The 15,308-nt window shown below is 44.0% G+C and overlaps 1 protein-coding gene across 1 annotated transcript in view; it reads right to left on the bottom strand.

Moving 5' to 3' along the window:
* GC (GC vitamin D binding protein) overlaps positions 1 to 5,547 on the bottom strand; it is a 51,959-nt gene extending 46,412 nt beyond the window's left edge. The window contains exon 1 of the mRNA XM_070949109.1: positions 5,396 to 5,547. Within this exon, the coding sequence (XP_070805210.1) occupies positions 5,396 to 5,459 (64 nt within the window). The 5' untranslated portion in view covers positions 5,460 to 5,547. The remainder of the gene's footprint in view (positions 1 to 5,395) is intronic.
* Between the last annotated feature and the right edge of the window lie 9,761 nt (positions 5,548 to 15,308).

Here is a 15,308-nt window from a genome sequence, read left to right on the forward strand (position 1 = left end):
GTATCTCATATGTGGGTCTGATCGGGCTAAATTTATATGCCGCCCTGAGTCTTTGGAGAGGGGCGGCATATAAATTGAATTAATTAAATTAAATTAAATTAAATTAAATTAAATTAAATTAAATTAAATTAAATTAAATTAAATTAAATTAAATTAAATTAAATTAAATTAAATTAAATTAAATTAAATTACAGGTGTGATTCAGAAACACGAGGTTGTCTTAGCTTATTCTTTTCATTTAATCTCTTGCTTGCATTCCATTTTTACATCTGGTTCCGTCATGTAATCTTTTATTCTATATTTTGATATGGCCTTTATGCCATTATAGATATTGTTTCAAAGAACTTTCTCTGACTTTGAACCCAGTTTGAGAAAGGTTTTTCTGTTCTTTTTGTGATGGCTTTCTATTTATTGCACCAGAAAAAAATATTCCAATTAGAGGTTTGCCAGAGCCGGACTGCTTTAATGCCAGTGTAATGGAAATATTAATTATCAGGTAATTTGAAGCCCTTAAGCTCTGGAAAAAAACCCGTTGGGGTTTAATGAAAAATGTCAGCGGGAGAATTATCACCCCTTTTTCATTACAGAACCAGGAGCCTCTCAGCTGCTCTTTTTCTCATGTTAAAAGTTCCAGAGATATCAGTGCTAAGCATAATTTTCAAGAACAGCTTCCCTCTACAGTAGTGGCCAAAATTGTGGAAACCTTTTGGGAAAAGTGTATTTTTTGAGTTTTGATAGCTAATAACACCACTTTTTTTTTTTTTTGAATTTCAAAATAATCCTTTTTTTTTTTTTTTAATGAAATTTTATTGAGTAAAGAATGTATTACATTTCAAACTCTACGGTTCGGTAACGTGTAGTCATCTTGTATATTTACATATATGGAATCTAATCAATTATCTAGGTATTATACAGTTTATACATAAGCCTTGTAAGATTGAACACATAATACAACAATAATATATAGATTAATTAATAATTATACATTGTCCTAATGAGAGTTAACTTTTGCATTTATTTTTCAACCACCTATACCACAGATCCCAGATCGTATAGAATTCTGAGTCTTCCTTTCCATTTAAAACATACGTTAATCTGCACATTTCTGCACAGTCCAATAGATAGATATTCAAGATAATCCTATTCCACTGCTGGAATGGCCTGGAAATAGCCCAGACCTTAACCCAATTGAAAATCTATGGAGCTGAGTAAAGAAACTTGTTAGTCAGAAGCGACCCAGCAATAAAACCCAGTTAATAGAAGCCACCATTCAATCTTGGTTTCACATTAGAACAGCTGCAGAACTAAAAGGCTTGGTTCACTCCATGGGAAGACGTCGTAAGGCCGTAATTCATGCTAAAGGATACCCAATTAAGTATTAACTGACATGGTGATCATTTTTGTATATCTCGTTTTTTCTACGTGTTTCACTTTTCTTCTTTATACTGTAACTGCTATTCTAAGAGCAAATCCTTCATCAAAGTTATTGCATTACATTCTTGATTAAATTATCTTTCCATTGATTTCTAATTTTATGGTACTACTCCCAAAAAAAAAAGTGTTATTAGCTAGTTTTAGAAAATACACTTTCCCCAAAAGGTTTCCACAATTTTGGCCACTACTGTCTACCTGAAGAGAAAAATTTTCGATCGGTGCATGCTACCCGCTCTAACATATGCCGGTGAAGCATGGACACTAACCTCACAATCGACACAAAAGCTACGAGTGGCACAAAGAGCCACGGAAAGTTACATGCTCAGCATTACCAGACAAGATACAAAGACCTGCGAATGGATTAGAGAACAAACGGAAGTTTACGACATCATCAAGAGAGTAAAAGAATGGAAATGGGCTGGTTGCATAGCAAGAAGAACTGACGGCAGACGGACCAAGGCAGTCATAGACTGGATCAGGGATGGGCTTCAAAAATTTTAGCAAGGGGTTCTCTGCCTGGTTGCTGGGTGGGTGTGGCCATGGTGGGCGTGGTCTAGTTGGCTTCCTGAATCATGGGTGGGTGGGTGGGTTTGGGTTACCCTCCCTGGGCTCCGGAGGCTTTCCTTGAGCCTCTGGGAGGGCAAAAATGGCCACCCCAGGCTCTGGAGGCCCTCTGGTGGCTGGAAAGGGGGCCGTTTCTGGCCTTCCTGAACTTCCAGTAGGCCTGTTTTTCACACTCCTTGAGCCTCCGTGCGTGCCCTGCATTTACCTGCATCTAAAAAGGGCCTCGTGGGGACTCCTGGGAGGGGAGGGGTGAGTGGGGCCAGCCAGGAGTGGGATTTAGGTCTTCTCCAAACTACAGAATCCTAGCTAGAGGTTCTCCCGAACCCCTGTGAACTCCCAGCAGCCCCACCCCTGGACTGGATCTCACTGGATCAAAAGTGTCCATGAAAGAGATTTAAAACAAGATGGGCCGACGACATCAGCAATTATGGCGGGCCCAACTGGAAAAAGAAAGCTCAGGACCGTATGGGTTGGAAACATGCGGAAGAAGGCCTTCCTCCTGCAGTAGATAAACAATGGCTAAAATGATGATGATGATGATGATGATGATGATGAGATATTGGTGCTACTTGAATCTGAAGTCATGTCCTCCTAACTTGAGTAGCCTTCTGTTTCTCTCCAAAATTCATTCTCCTTGCAGACCATTTTTGAACCCTCTAAAATAGGAAAGTCTCTTTTCTTTTTCCCATATTCATACCAAACAAATAGAACATAGAATAATGTTGGGTTGGGAGGGACCTCGGAGGTCCTCAGTCCAACCCTCTGCTCAAGCAGGAGACCCTATAGCCATGATGGCGAACCTATGGCACGCGTGCCACAGGTGGCACACGGAGCCATGTCACCTGGCACGCCAGCTCAGCCTCTCTAGGAGTCTCTGGAGGCTGGGGACAACAAAAAATGTCACTTCCTGTCCAACCGGAAGTTGGGAAACGGGCCGTTTCAGGCCTCTGAGGGGGTGGGGAAGGCTGTTTTTGCCCTCCCCAGATGCATAGAGAGGATCTGGAGCCAGGTGAGAAAGAAAAACGGGCCTACCGCGCCATTGTGTGCCAGGAGCGGGGGGCGGGGAGGAAGGTCATGCATGCATGTGCAGGGCGGGGCGCATAGAATTATGGATGTGGGCATGCTCGCGAACCTCCCACGCCCCCCCTTCCTGGCACGCGTTGGCAAAAAGGTTAGCCATCACTGCCCTATAGCATTCCAGACAAAGGGCTGTTCAGTCTCTTCTTTTTTTTTATTGAAAAAGTTTTACAAATATCAATTTTTCCCCCATTTCCCCCCCATCCCTCCCTAACCCCCCCACACCCTCCCCTCTCCCCGTGACTTCCCCAAGGTGAAATCCATCCACATTATATTATATCATACTTTACCACCCCTCTATTCTCGCCCCTGTGCACTATACATTTCTACATAACAATAAGCTATTTTGCCCCCTATAAACTATACATTTCTACACAACATTTAGCTAAAAGCTATCTGGTACTTCCTAGTTTGGTATTTATTCTGCACATAATCTATCCATTTCTTCCACTCCCATACATAAGTCTCTTGAGTCCGGTCTTTTAAGTATGCTGATATTTCTGCAAAACTGGCCATCTTCAAAGTCCATTCTTGAATTGTAGGCATATCATCCCTTTTCCAATATTGACCAATCAGTAACCTAGCTGCTGTCACCATATACAATATCAACTTTGTTTCACCCACTGAAAAACCCTTAACTATACCCAGTAAAAACAATTGAGAAGAAAATTGAATTTTTTTCTTCAAGACATTTTGCATAACCCACCAAATTTTTATTCAAAAAGCCTTTACTTTCTTGCATGTCCACCATATATGATAATATGTAGCATCTTCTTGAACACCTGGAATCAAAATCAATCAAGCCAAAATCTGAGACTGAACAAGAACACTGGGAGAACAGGTTTTAGTCTGAAGTGGTGAAGGGTTGGATAGAAAACCTTCAAAGTCCCTTCCAACTCAGTTATTCTGTTACTCTGTTATTTAAAACAGCACCAATAGATTTGGCTAAATATTAGGGTGTTTTGTGGTTTTTTTTGAATCCCCTAAGGAAGGCTGAGCGCTGAAGAACTGATGGTTTCAAATTGTAGGAGAAGAGACTGTTGAGATCCCATCAGTCGATCCTGAAGGACATCAACCCTGACTGTTTTTTTTGGGGAAGGACAGATGCAGAAGTGGAAGCTCAAATCCTTTGGACACCTAAATGAGAAGAGAGAAGACTGGAGAAGACCCTGACGTTGGGAAAGTCGGAAGGAGAAAGGAGAAGGGGACAACGGAGGATGAGATGGTTAGATAAGGGTCATTGACGCAATGAAGATGAATTTGGGGAAACACCTGGAGATACGGGGTAGTGGTGGTGCACTATGGTCTATAGGGACATGAAGAGTCAGACACATTTTAGCAACTGAACAGAATAACAGAGTTGGAAGGGACCTTGGAGGTCTTCTAGTCCAACTCCTTGCCTAGACAGGAAACCCTACACCACTTAACACAAATGGTTATCCAACATCTTCTTGAAAACCTCCAGTGTTGGAGCTTTCACAACTTCTGGAGGCAAGTTGTTCCACTGATTAATTGTTCTAACTGTCAAGAAATTTCTCCTTAGTTCTAGGTTGGTTCTCTCCTTGATTAGTTTCCACCCATTGCTTCTTGTTCTACCCTCAGGTGCTTTGGAGAACAGCTTGGTTCCCTCTTCTTTGTGGCATCTCCTGAGATATTGGAAGACTGCTATCATGTCTCCCCTAGTCCTTCTCTTCATTAAACTAGACATACCCAGTTCCTGCAACCGTTCTTCAGATGTTTTAGCCTCCAGTCCCCTAATCATTTTTGTTACTCTTCTCTGCACTCTTTCTAGAGTCTCCACATCTTTTTTACATCCTGGCAACCAAAACTGGATGCCGTAGTCCAAGTGTGGCCTTACCAAGGCCTTATAAAGTGGTATTAACACTTCACGCGATCTTGATTCCCTCTGTTTATGCAGCCTAGAACTGTGTTGGCTTTTTTGGCAGCTGCTGCACACGGCTGGCTCATATTTAAATGGTTGTCCACTAGGACTCCAAGATCCCTCTCACAGTTACTACTATTGAGCGAGGTACCACATATACTGTACCTGTGCATTTTGTTTTTCTTGCCTAAATGTAGAACCTTCGTTTTTTTCACCATCGAAAAACAACTGAACACCATTGAACAATAACTAATGACTCTTTTCTTGCTGCAAAACAAAGACCCAAGAGAATCCATGCAGTTTACCAACTCAGTCAGCCAAATTTCTCTCCACCTTTCTGCTTGTTCTATGTCGGCTAGGAAAAATTAACCTCTTTTTTTCTTTTCAGAGAATCAGAGAGAATCAAAGTTATGTATAGGATCAATATAAAAATCGTACCTCGCTGAAGTCCATGGGTACACGTGAGCAGGAGCAGTAGGAGGCTTACAATCCCAGCCTTCATCTTACTTCCCTGAGAATCACACTGGATTGTTGTGCATTTAAGGTTTGTTTTCTACGGCTGGATTGCAAGTGGGGAGGGGGGGTGCCGATGAATGCAACCCCTGTGTTTATATATGGCTTCCCTTTATATATATATATTTTGAGATCAATGATTAATTGCTACGCAAAGGTCAGAGAGCAGGCATCCTTGGCCTGGCTGAGAGGAAGCCAAGGTCCAGAACCAGGCAAACACATGGCAGAAGAGGAATATTGACCTCAAACCATGTTTAGACTTAAACATTAACTCAGCAGGCCGAACTGTTTTAATACCACTTTGTAATGCTTTGGTAAGGCCACGCTTGGAATAAATACTGCATCCAGTTTTGGTCACCGTTGGCAACCTTCCGTCTCAAGAGACTATGGCCATGATGGCGAACCTATGGCATGGGTGGCACAGGTGGCACACGGAGCCGTATCGGTGGGCACGCGAATGTTGCCTTACCTCAGTCCAGCACGCATGTGTGCGCTGGCCAGCTGATTTTCAGGCCTTCTGGGCCCACCGGAAGTCGGGAAACGGGCTGTTTCTGGGCCTCCGGAAGGCCTCCAGGGGGTTGGGGAAGGCTGTTTTTGCCCTCCCCAGGCTCCTAGAAAGCCTCTGGAGCCTGGGGAGGGCAAAAAAATGGGCCTACCGGGCCTACCGGGCCTTACCAAGTGCCAAAAGCGGGAGGAGAGCAGGGGGGGGGTCACGCATGCATGCGTGGGGGGATAGGGCACATTGAATAATGGGTGTGGGCACATGTGCATGCAATCCCCCCCCACTCTCCCCACTTTTGGCACGCGACGGCAAAAAGGTTAGCCATCCCTGGACTATGGTATCGTGCTCTGGAAAGAGGTCCTAAAACAGCATCTGGTGTGACTAAACAGGCCAATTGGAGAGTGGCAATCCCTTCCACACTGAGGGCAGATACATCCTGTCCCCTGCCCAGCTCTCCGGATTTCGCTGGTTCCGGGACTGCCGCTTTGCCTCGGCCTGCCGAACAAGTGTCTCTTTGAATTGGAGAAGGCCATGCTGCATCTTTAGCCTCCAAGCTGAACGAACGGAGGTCAAGGTTTCCCAGTTGTTAATGTCCATTCCCAGGGCCTTCAGGTCCCTCTTGCAGATATCCTTATATCGCAGCTGTGGTCTCCCTCTGAGGCGCTTTCCCTGCACTAATTCTCCATACAGGAGATTTTTCGGAATCCGACCATCAGCCATTCTCATGACATGCCCCAGCCAGCGTAGACGTCGCTGTTTCAACAGGGTATACATGCTAGAAATTCCAGCACGTTCCAAGACTGCGCTATTTGGAACTTCGTCATGCCAGGTGATGCCAAGGATATGTCAGTGTTGTGGCTCCGTTACCTGAGCCTGTGTCATCGGCAGGAGAGGACTCCGAGAGTGAAGGAGAGGAGTTGGCAAGGCCTCCCTCTCCAGGAGCATCCTCTCTGGCAATGCCTTCAGTGTCCACCGAAGGGCAAGAGATAGGGCCGGGGCCAAGCACGTCCACGCAGCCACAGGTGGACAGTGATGAGGGTAATGAGTCTTGGCTGGATCCTCGGCAGCGTTGCAGAGATAAGTGTGCGCAACAGAAGAAAAGGCATGCCAGAGATTAGGCTGCGTCACTGGACCACACCCCACAGGGTATAAAAGGGGGTGAGGTGGCCATTCAGACTCTGTGATGGACAAAACTAACTACTATCGAGTCACATTGCATCTTTGGAAACAACATTATTGGCCTTGGATTTATTTTACGAACTGGACAATTCTTGACTGGGTATTTTGTTTATTGAGTAAAGTTCTTGGCAAGCAGCTACTGGGTTGCTGCCAAGCGTCTTATTGGAAGAATTGGTTGTCTGCCAGTTTATTTAACCCCCGGCTGTCTGTTTGTGTGTGTGTGTGAGACAGGGACAGAACAGTCGGAGACAGCACATATGAAAGGTTCATATGAAAGCTGTGGTTTTGGTCACCACAATGTAAAAAAAGATAGTGAGACTTTAGAAAGAGTGCAGAGGAGAGCAACAAAGATGATTAGGGGCAGAGATGGGATTCACTTACCTTCCCTACTGGTTTGCAAATGTAGGCGCGTGAGCTCGCACGTTCTCTTTGCTCGCTTGCGCCTTCTCTGCACATGTGCAAGGCCTTCCGCGCATGCAGTGCTCGCGCATTACATCCGGGCAAGTGGGTGGAGCCTCCCACAGTGGCCACTACTAGTTCACCCGAACCAGACAGAACCGGCTGAATCCCACCACTGATAGGGGACTGCAGGCTAAAACAAATGAAGAACGGTGGATGGAATTGGGTATGTCTAGTTCAGGGGTCAGCAACCTGGGGCTCTGGAGCCGCATGTGGCTCTTTCACCCCTCTGCTGCGGCTCCCTGTCACTCAAAATATGCATCACAACCACCAATGTGCGACACCCGCCGGGACGCCATTTATTGAGCTTTTCAACCCCCGGTAGGCCAACCATGAAATCCAAGAAAAGAAAAGTTTCAGAAGAAAACAGAACTTTTAATTCAACTACATATGGTAGTTTTGTGGCAGCTCAAGAAATAGTCAGGCACGGGAAGGGTTTTGTGGCTCCCGGTGTTTTCTTTTCTGTGGGAAATAGGTCCAAATGGCTCTTTGAGTGTTTAAGGTTGCAGACCCCTATGTCTAGTTTAATGAAAAGAAGGACTAGGGGAGACATGATAGACATGGCTTAGGACCTGGCTACTTACGGGACCGCCTACTATCACAAACAGCCTCCCACCGGCCGGTACGCTCCCATAGAGAGGGGCTCCTCCAGGTGCCGTCAGCCAAACAATGTCGACTGGCGGCCCCTAGGGGGAGGGCTTTCTCTGTGGGGGCACCTACTATCTAGAACGAGCTCCCCCCGGAGATACGGAGGATCCTGGATCTGTGCACTTTCCGCCGTGCTTTGAAGACACTCCTATTCCAGCAGGCCGGCCTGGCCTAATTTTTCCCCTTCTTTTAAATTTTTAAACTCAAATTTTAATTTGTTTTAAATTCTTGGGAGTTTTAAATTGTCTCGGGCAAAAATTATTTAATTAGGTTTTAATCATGTTTTAACTTTCGTATTTATGTGTTTTATTTCGTGCCTGTTCACCGCCCTGAGTCCTTCGGGAGTAGGGCGGTATAAAAATTTAATAAAATGAAAATGAAATGAAATGAAATAGCAGTCTATCCATATCTAAAGGGCTGCCACAAAGAAGAGGGAGTCAAGGTATTCTCCAAAGCACCTGAAGGCAAAACAAGAAGCAATGGATGGAAACTTATCAAGAAGGGAAGCAACCTTGAATTAAGGAGAAACTTCCTAACAGTGAGGGCAATAATCACAGTGGGTGCTCCATCACTGAAGGTTTTTAGATAGCAGAAACTAGATAGCAACTTGTCTGGATTGTTATAGGATTTCCTGCCTGAGCAGGGAGTTGGATTAGAAGACCTCCAAGGTCCCTTCCAACTCTGTTATTCTGTTAATGGCTTGAAAGATGAAATGGACCACACAGAAGAAGCATTTCTCTTTCTTACAGGACCACACTTCACACTTCAAACCTGGTGTAATGCTTTCTCCAAGAAAGACAGTATACAGAGTACAGAAAGAGTTGGAAGGGACTTTGGAGATCATCTAGTCATGTAGTCCAATCCCTTGTTCAAGCAGGAGACAAGTGGCTGTCCAGTCTCTTCTTGAAAGCTTCCAGGGAGGAAGCTCCCACAACTTCTGAAGGCAACTTCTGTTCCACTGGTTGATTGTTCTTACTGTCAGAAAATTTCTCCTTATTTCTAGGTTGAATCTCTCCTTGATCCGTTTCCATCCACCTTCTTCCTCTTTGCAGGCCTAGTTTGCTAAATTTGGTGGAAGAGAATATTTGTAGCTCTGGGTTGAAGTGAAGGATCCTTGGTGCTCTCTGAATTTGGTTGCCTTCTTGCAGATACTTCATTGCCCAACCAGGTAACATCTCCAGTGCTAGAAGGGAGTGGGATTTGCTCTCTGTTTATATAAAAAGTGGTTTGCCCTGTCAATATTGGTGGGAATGTTATTTATTTATTTATTTATTTATTTATTTGTTTGTTTGTTTGTTTGTTTGTTTGTTTGTTTGTCAGTATTTATATGCCTCCCTTCTCCCGAAGGACTCAGGGCGGTGAACACAGGTTAAAAACATACAATGATAAAATAATAAAATCCCGTTAAAACCAAATTAAAATCAATAAATAATAAAACCCAAGAATCAGCATCAGCCTATTCGTTGGAATAGCCAAGTCTTCAGGCCTCGATGGAAGGAGCAGAGATCCGGGGCCGTCCGGAGCTCTGTGGGTAGTTCGTTCCAAAGGGTAGGGGTGCCCACAGAGAACGCCCTACCCCTGGGCCTCGCCAGATGGCATTGCCTGGTCGACGGTACCCTGAGGAGAGCGGCTCTATGAGAGCGGACAGGATGGTGGGAAGCAGGCAGGAGATGGTCCTGCAAGTACCCCGGGCCTAAGCCATGTAGGGCTTTATAGGTCAATACCAGCACCTTGAAGTGAATCCGGTGGACCACCGGTAACTAGTGCAGCTCGTGCAGCAGAGGTGTTACACGGGAGTAACGAGGAGCTCCTTTAACTACCCGCGTGGCTGCATTCTGGACCAGCTGGAGCCCCTGGGTGCACCTCAAGGGCAGCCCCATGTAGAGGGAATTGCAGTAATCCAAATGGGATGTAACCAGGGCATGAGTAACTGTGCGAAGGGCATCACGGTCTAGGAAAGGGCGCAACTGGCGCACCAGGTGTACCTGTGCGAAAGCCCCCCTGGTCACAGCCGTCAAGTGTTCTTCTAAAGACAGCCGGGAATCCAGGAGGACACCCAAGTGTTCTTGGTGGTTCCTTGATTAAGCTGTTGTACCTAATTTCTATGTGCCTGTTGATGGCTGATTTTGTCTAAGTGTCAGGCTAGAGAATTCCTGGTGGCCTGACAGTCAAACAAATCTGCCATCAACTGGTAAAGGTAAAGGTACAGGTAAAGGTTCCGCTCGCACATATGTGCTAGTTGTTCCTGACTCTACGGAGCAGTGCTCATCTCCGTTTCAAAGCTGAAGAGCCAGCGCTGTCCGAAGACGTCTCCATGGTCATGTGGCTGGCATGACTAAACACCAAAGGTGCACAGAACGCTGTTACCTTCCCACCAAAGGTGGCCCCTATTTTTCTACTTGCATTTTTTTACGTGCTTTCGAACTGCTAGGTTGGCAGAAGCTGGGACAAGTCACGGGAGCTCACCCCATTACGCGGCCCTAGGGATTCGAACCGCTGAACTGCCGACCTTCCGATCGACAAGCTCAGCGTCTTAGCCACTGAGCCACCGCGCCCCTGCCATCAACTGGTACATAGGGATAAACAACATCTGCATACCATTCAAAAGAGATGATCAAAAATCTAAAGAGGAAATAAAAAAAGACCAAAACATCTCCTTGCAACCGTCATAAAGATGAACCAGGTGTCAAGCAGCCGAATGTAAATCACATGACCACGGGGATAGGGCAACAGTCGTAATGTGAAAAATGCTCCTAAGCTACTTTTCTTCAGTGCTTTTGTAACTTCGACCGGTCACTAAATGAATTGTTGTAAGCCTGTATAGGGGCCAACTATATCCACATGCCCCTGTTCCACACCATGTGACAGGACTTCTTCCATTTTATCTTGACAGGAAATTTTTCCGGCAGACCCTCATGAAAATTTTCCTACCCCCAAACAGATTTTATCGAGGCTATTTTAATCACTTTTATCAGTAGTTCAGTGGTGTTTTGCCAGGTCAGGAAGAAATAAACTCCTGTTAGCTGAAGATTAAAAACTAAATCAGATGTTCTCCCCATGGAGACCTTTTTATTTGACCTTCCCATTTTCTTAAAGACCTCATGCTTCAATTAAATCACCTTTCAAATTTTTGAATCAACCCAAAAGGAAGGTTATTAGAGCTTTCCACAGCCAACGTTTTCTCTGCTATTAAACGATCATCCTTCGCCCTCTGAGTGGGCTTCCAAGGTCAATATTCTTTCCTGAGGTCAATAAAATAAAAGAAAGTGAAGTAAAATAAAATAAAATAAAGTATAATAAAATGAAGTAAAGTAAAATAATAAAATAAAGTAAAATAATAAAATAAATAAATAAAAGAAAGTAAAATAATATTAAAATAAGATAATAAAATGAAATAAAGTAAAATAAAATAAAGTAAAATAATAAAATAAATAAATATATAAAAGAAAGTAAAATAATATTAAAATACAATGGGGCCAGGTGCATGTGGCCGGCATGACTAAATGCCAAAGGCGCAATGAATGAATGAAATAAAAGAAAGTGAAGTAAAATAAAATAAAATAAAGTATAATAAAGTGAAGTAAAGTAAAATAATAACATAAAGTAAAGTAAAATAAAATAAAATAAAATAATAAAATAAATACATATATAAAAGAAAGTAAAATAATATTAAAATAAAATAATAGAATGAAATAAAGCGAAGTGGCTCAGTGGCTAGGTCACTGAGCTTGTCGAGCCTGACTAGGTGGCTCAGTGGCTAAGACACTGAGCTTGTCGATCAGAAAGGTCGGCAGTTCAGCGGTTCGAATCCCTTGTACAGGTCTCCTGTGTAAGCAGGGGGTTAGATTAGATGACCTCCAAGGACCCTTCCAACTCTGTTACTGTGCCTGGTGGCTCAGCAGACTGATAGCATAGTGATTAACACCAGCTGCCTGCAATTACTGCAAGTTCGAATCTCGCCAGGCTCAAGGTCGACTCAGCCTTCCATCCTTTCTAAGGTAGGTAAATTGAGGACCCAGTTTGCGGGGGCAATAAGCTGACTTTGTATAAATATACAAAAGTATGAAGGCTATTGCTTAACGCACTGTAAGCCGCCCTGAGTCTCCGGAGAAGGGCCTCATATAAATCAAATTAAAAAACAAACAAACTGTTAACTGTTAAGTAAAGTAGAATAAAATAAAGTAAAAGAATAAAATGAAGCGAAGTAAAGTAAAATAATACAAATAAAATAAAGGGAAGGGAAGTAAAATTAAAAAAAAATAAAAGAGCTACTGGAAACATACTTGAGATGTGACCAAGATAATTTCTTTCTCCTCAGGGAAGAATTTGACATACGAAAACACGAAGGTCCTTTTAAAAACTTGCTTTGGGTTCTAACTTGGACAACTTTCTGAAAACGTCTATGACCGAGTGTTTAAGACACCACAGGAACAAATATGTTTTCCTGGGAAGCAAAAAAAAAAAATCCAGACATTGGAAAGCTGGGCTTTGACAGGATGGATGATCAACGATTTTCTGTTTAGGATGGGAGTGTGACACTTTCGCACAATTTCAAAGGAAGCCCAAATTGGGTAAGACAATATATAACTTATAAAGGAGAATATTTGTAGCTCAGGGTTGAAACGAGGGGTCCTTTGTGCTCTCTGAGCTTGATTGTTTTCTTGCAAATGTTTCATTACCCAAACTAGGTAACATCCTCAGTGCCTCCTCCTCCTCCTCCTCCTCCTCCTCCTCCCTGCAAACCCTTCTCCCTTCTATCCAGTGGTGAAATCTAAAATTTGTTACTACTGGTTCTGTGGGCGTGGCTTGGTGGGGGGGATGTAATGTGACTGGGTGGGCGTGGCCATATTTTTTTTTTAACTTTTAAAAGCGTTTTTTCTACAACCTGAAGAGGTTGTAAAGAAATGCTTTTCAAAGCCTCTGATGATCCCAGCTGAGCCGCACGATCATCAGAGGCTTTTTTTTTTTACTTTTAAAAGCATTTTTTCTGCCGAAGAGGTTGTAGAAAAAATGCTTTTAAAAATAATTTAAAAAGCCTCTGATGATCGCGAGGCTTACCTGGGCATGGGGGGGGCAGGGATTTTTGCTACCGGTTCTCCGAACCGCCCACCTCCATCGCTACCGGATCGGGCGATCCGGTCCGAACCGGGAGCATTTCATCCCTGCTTCTATCACTGATGATGTTACCTACCCTGTTTCCCCGAAAATAAGACCTTCCCAGATAATAAGCCCAATCGAGCTTTTGAGTGCATGCAGTAAAATAAGCCCCCCCTGAAAATAAGCCCTCTCCAAAAAACAAGCCCTCCCCGAAAATATTTAAATGCATGCGCAGCTGGTCCCCACCATTTCCTCTGGTTAGGGATAGGGAGACAGAGCTGGAAATCAGGTAAGAAGGCAAGAGGAGCCCCGTCTTGCTCCATGCACCCCAAAATAATAAGACCTCCTCGAAAATAAGGCCAAGCGCTTATTTCAGGGTTCAAAAAAATATAAGACAGGCAGTGGTGGGATTCAAGTAATTTAACAACTGGTTCTGTCCCCTAATGATTACTTCCAACAACCACTTTGCCAAACTGTTCAGAAAGTTAACAACCGGTTCTCCCGAAGTGGTGCGAACTGGTTGAATCCCACCACTGAAGACAGGGTCTTATTTTCGGGGAAACATGGTAGTTTGGGTAATGAAACATCTGCACGAAAACAACCAAGCTCAGAGAGCACCGAGGACCCCAGAGTCGTTCTCCTCCTCCTCCTCCTCCTCAACCTCCTCCTCCTCCTCCTCCTCCTCCTCCTCCTCCTCCTCCTCCTCCTCCTCCTCCTCCTCCTCCTCCTCCTCCTCCTCCTCCTCTTACTGATGAAGTTACCTAGTTTGGGTAATTAAACGTCTCCAAGAAAACAGCCGAGCCCAGAAAGCACCAAGGAACTCTCACTGTAAGACTTGGATAGCGCGTTTGTGCTGGATTGAAATTCTTCACACCATTTTCATTCTGCTCTTTTGAGAACTGAGTTCAGTTAAAGGGAAGTGGGCAGAATTTTTCTGCTTTGGCTGAATTCGCAGGACAGGGCAAGGTGGATGCATAATTTCCCAGTGAGTGTTTGAAGGTTTAACCTTTCCCTCCTACTTGCTTTCATAACCATGCAAGAGCTCACTGTTAGAAAATAAACAGTAAAATTTAGGTTGTGTGCAGGGGTGAATTTTCCAGCGAACCCTTACCTGAGATCTTTACTACTACGTTAAAATTCATGAAATCCCAGAAAAGGAAGATGTGACTAGGAATGTTAAGTTCCCCAAGTGATAATTATTAACATAGTCAGTCAATAGATTGTGGCTGGGTCAATGATTGCAGTCCTAACTGGTTTGTTGGGACATAGCAGGGATGAAATCCAGCAGGTTCTGGAGAACTGGTAGCGGAAATTTTGAGCAGTTTGGAGAAACGGCAAATACCACCTCTGGCTGGCCCCAGAGTGAGATGGGAATGGAGATTTTGCATTATCCTTCCCCCAGGAGTGGGGAGGGAATGGGGATTTTGCAGTATCCTTCCCTTGGAGTGGGGTGGGAATGGAGATTTGGCAGTATCCTTCCCCTGCCATGCCCACCAAACCACGTCCACAGAACTGGTAGTAAAATTTGGATTTCACCACAAACTCATAACGGAATTTTCCTGAAACTTCTCTAGTGGGAAGAAAAGGCTGTTGGAGCAAAACAAATCTGGGCTGTAACGGATTGTAAATCATCCTAAAAACTCAGTTGTTTGTATTAAGAGCCCTGGAGCATCTCCCTTAACTTAAGGGTAGTATTTCATACCTGCTGACAAATTCAGAAATAAGAATATGATTTGCTCAATCTCCCTCCCTTTGTGACAGTTGACAGGTAAGGTTCTTCAGGTGGTTGAATTAATTCAGTGCAGGAAAATCTAAATCCACATCTATAAACTGACTCCAGCCATGTCCGCAGGGGTTGGATTACAATCGATTGGTACAATTTATGATCTAAGCTCACCTTTTTCTATGCGCACTGATGTTGTTTGGATTATAAGAGAAGCTCTGTGGCGCAGG

The sequence above is a fragment of the Pituophis catenifer genome, unplaced genomic scaffold (assembly GCF_029215685.1).
Source record: "Pituophis catenifer annectens isolate HBS135680 unplaced genomic scaffold, rPitCat1.0.hap2 SCAF_8, whole genome shotgun sequence".
NCBI lineage: Eukaryota > Metazoa > Chordata > Lepidosauria > Squamata > Colubridae > Pituophis > Pituophis catenifer.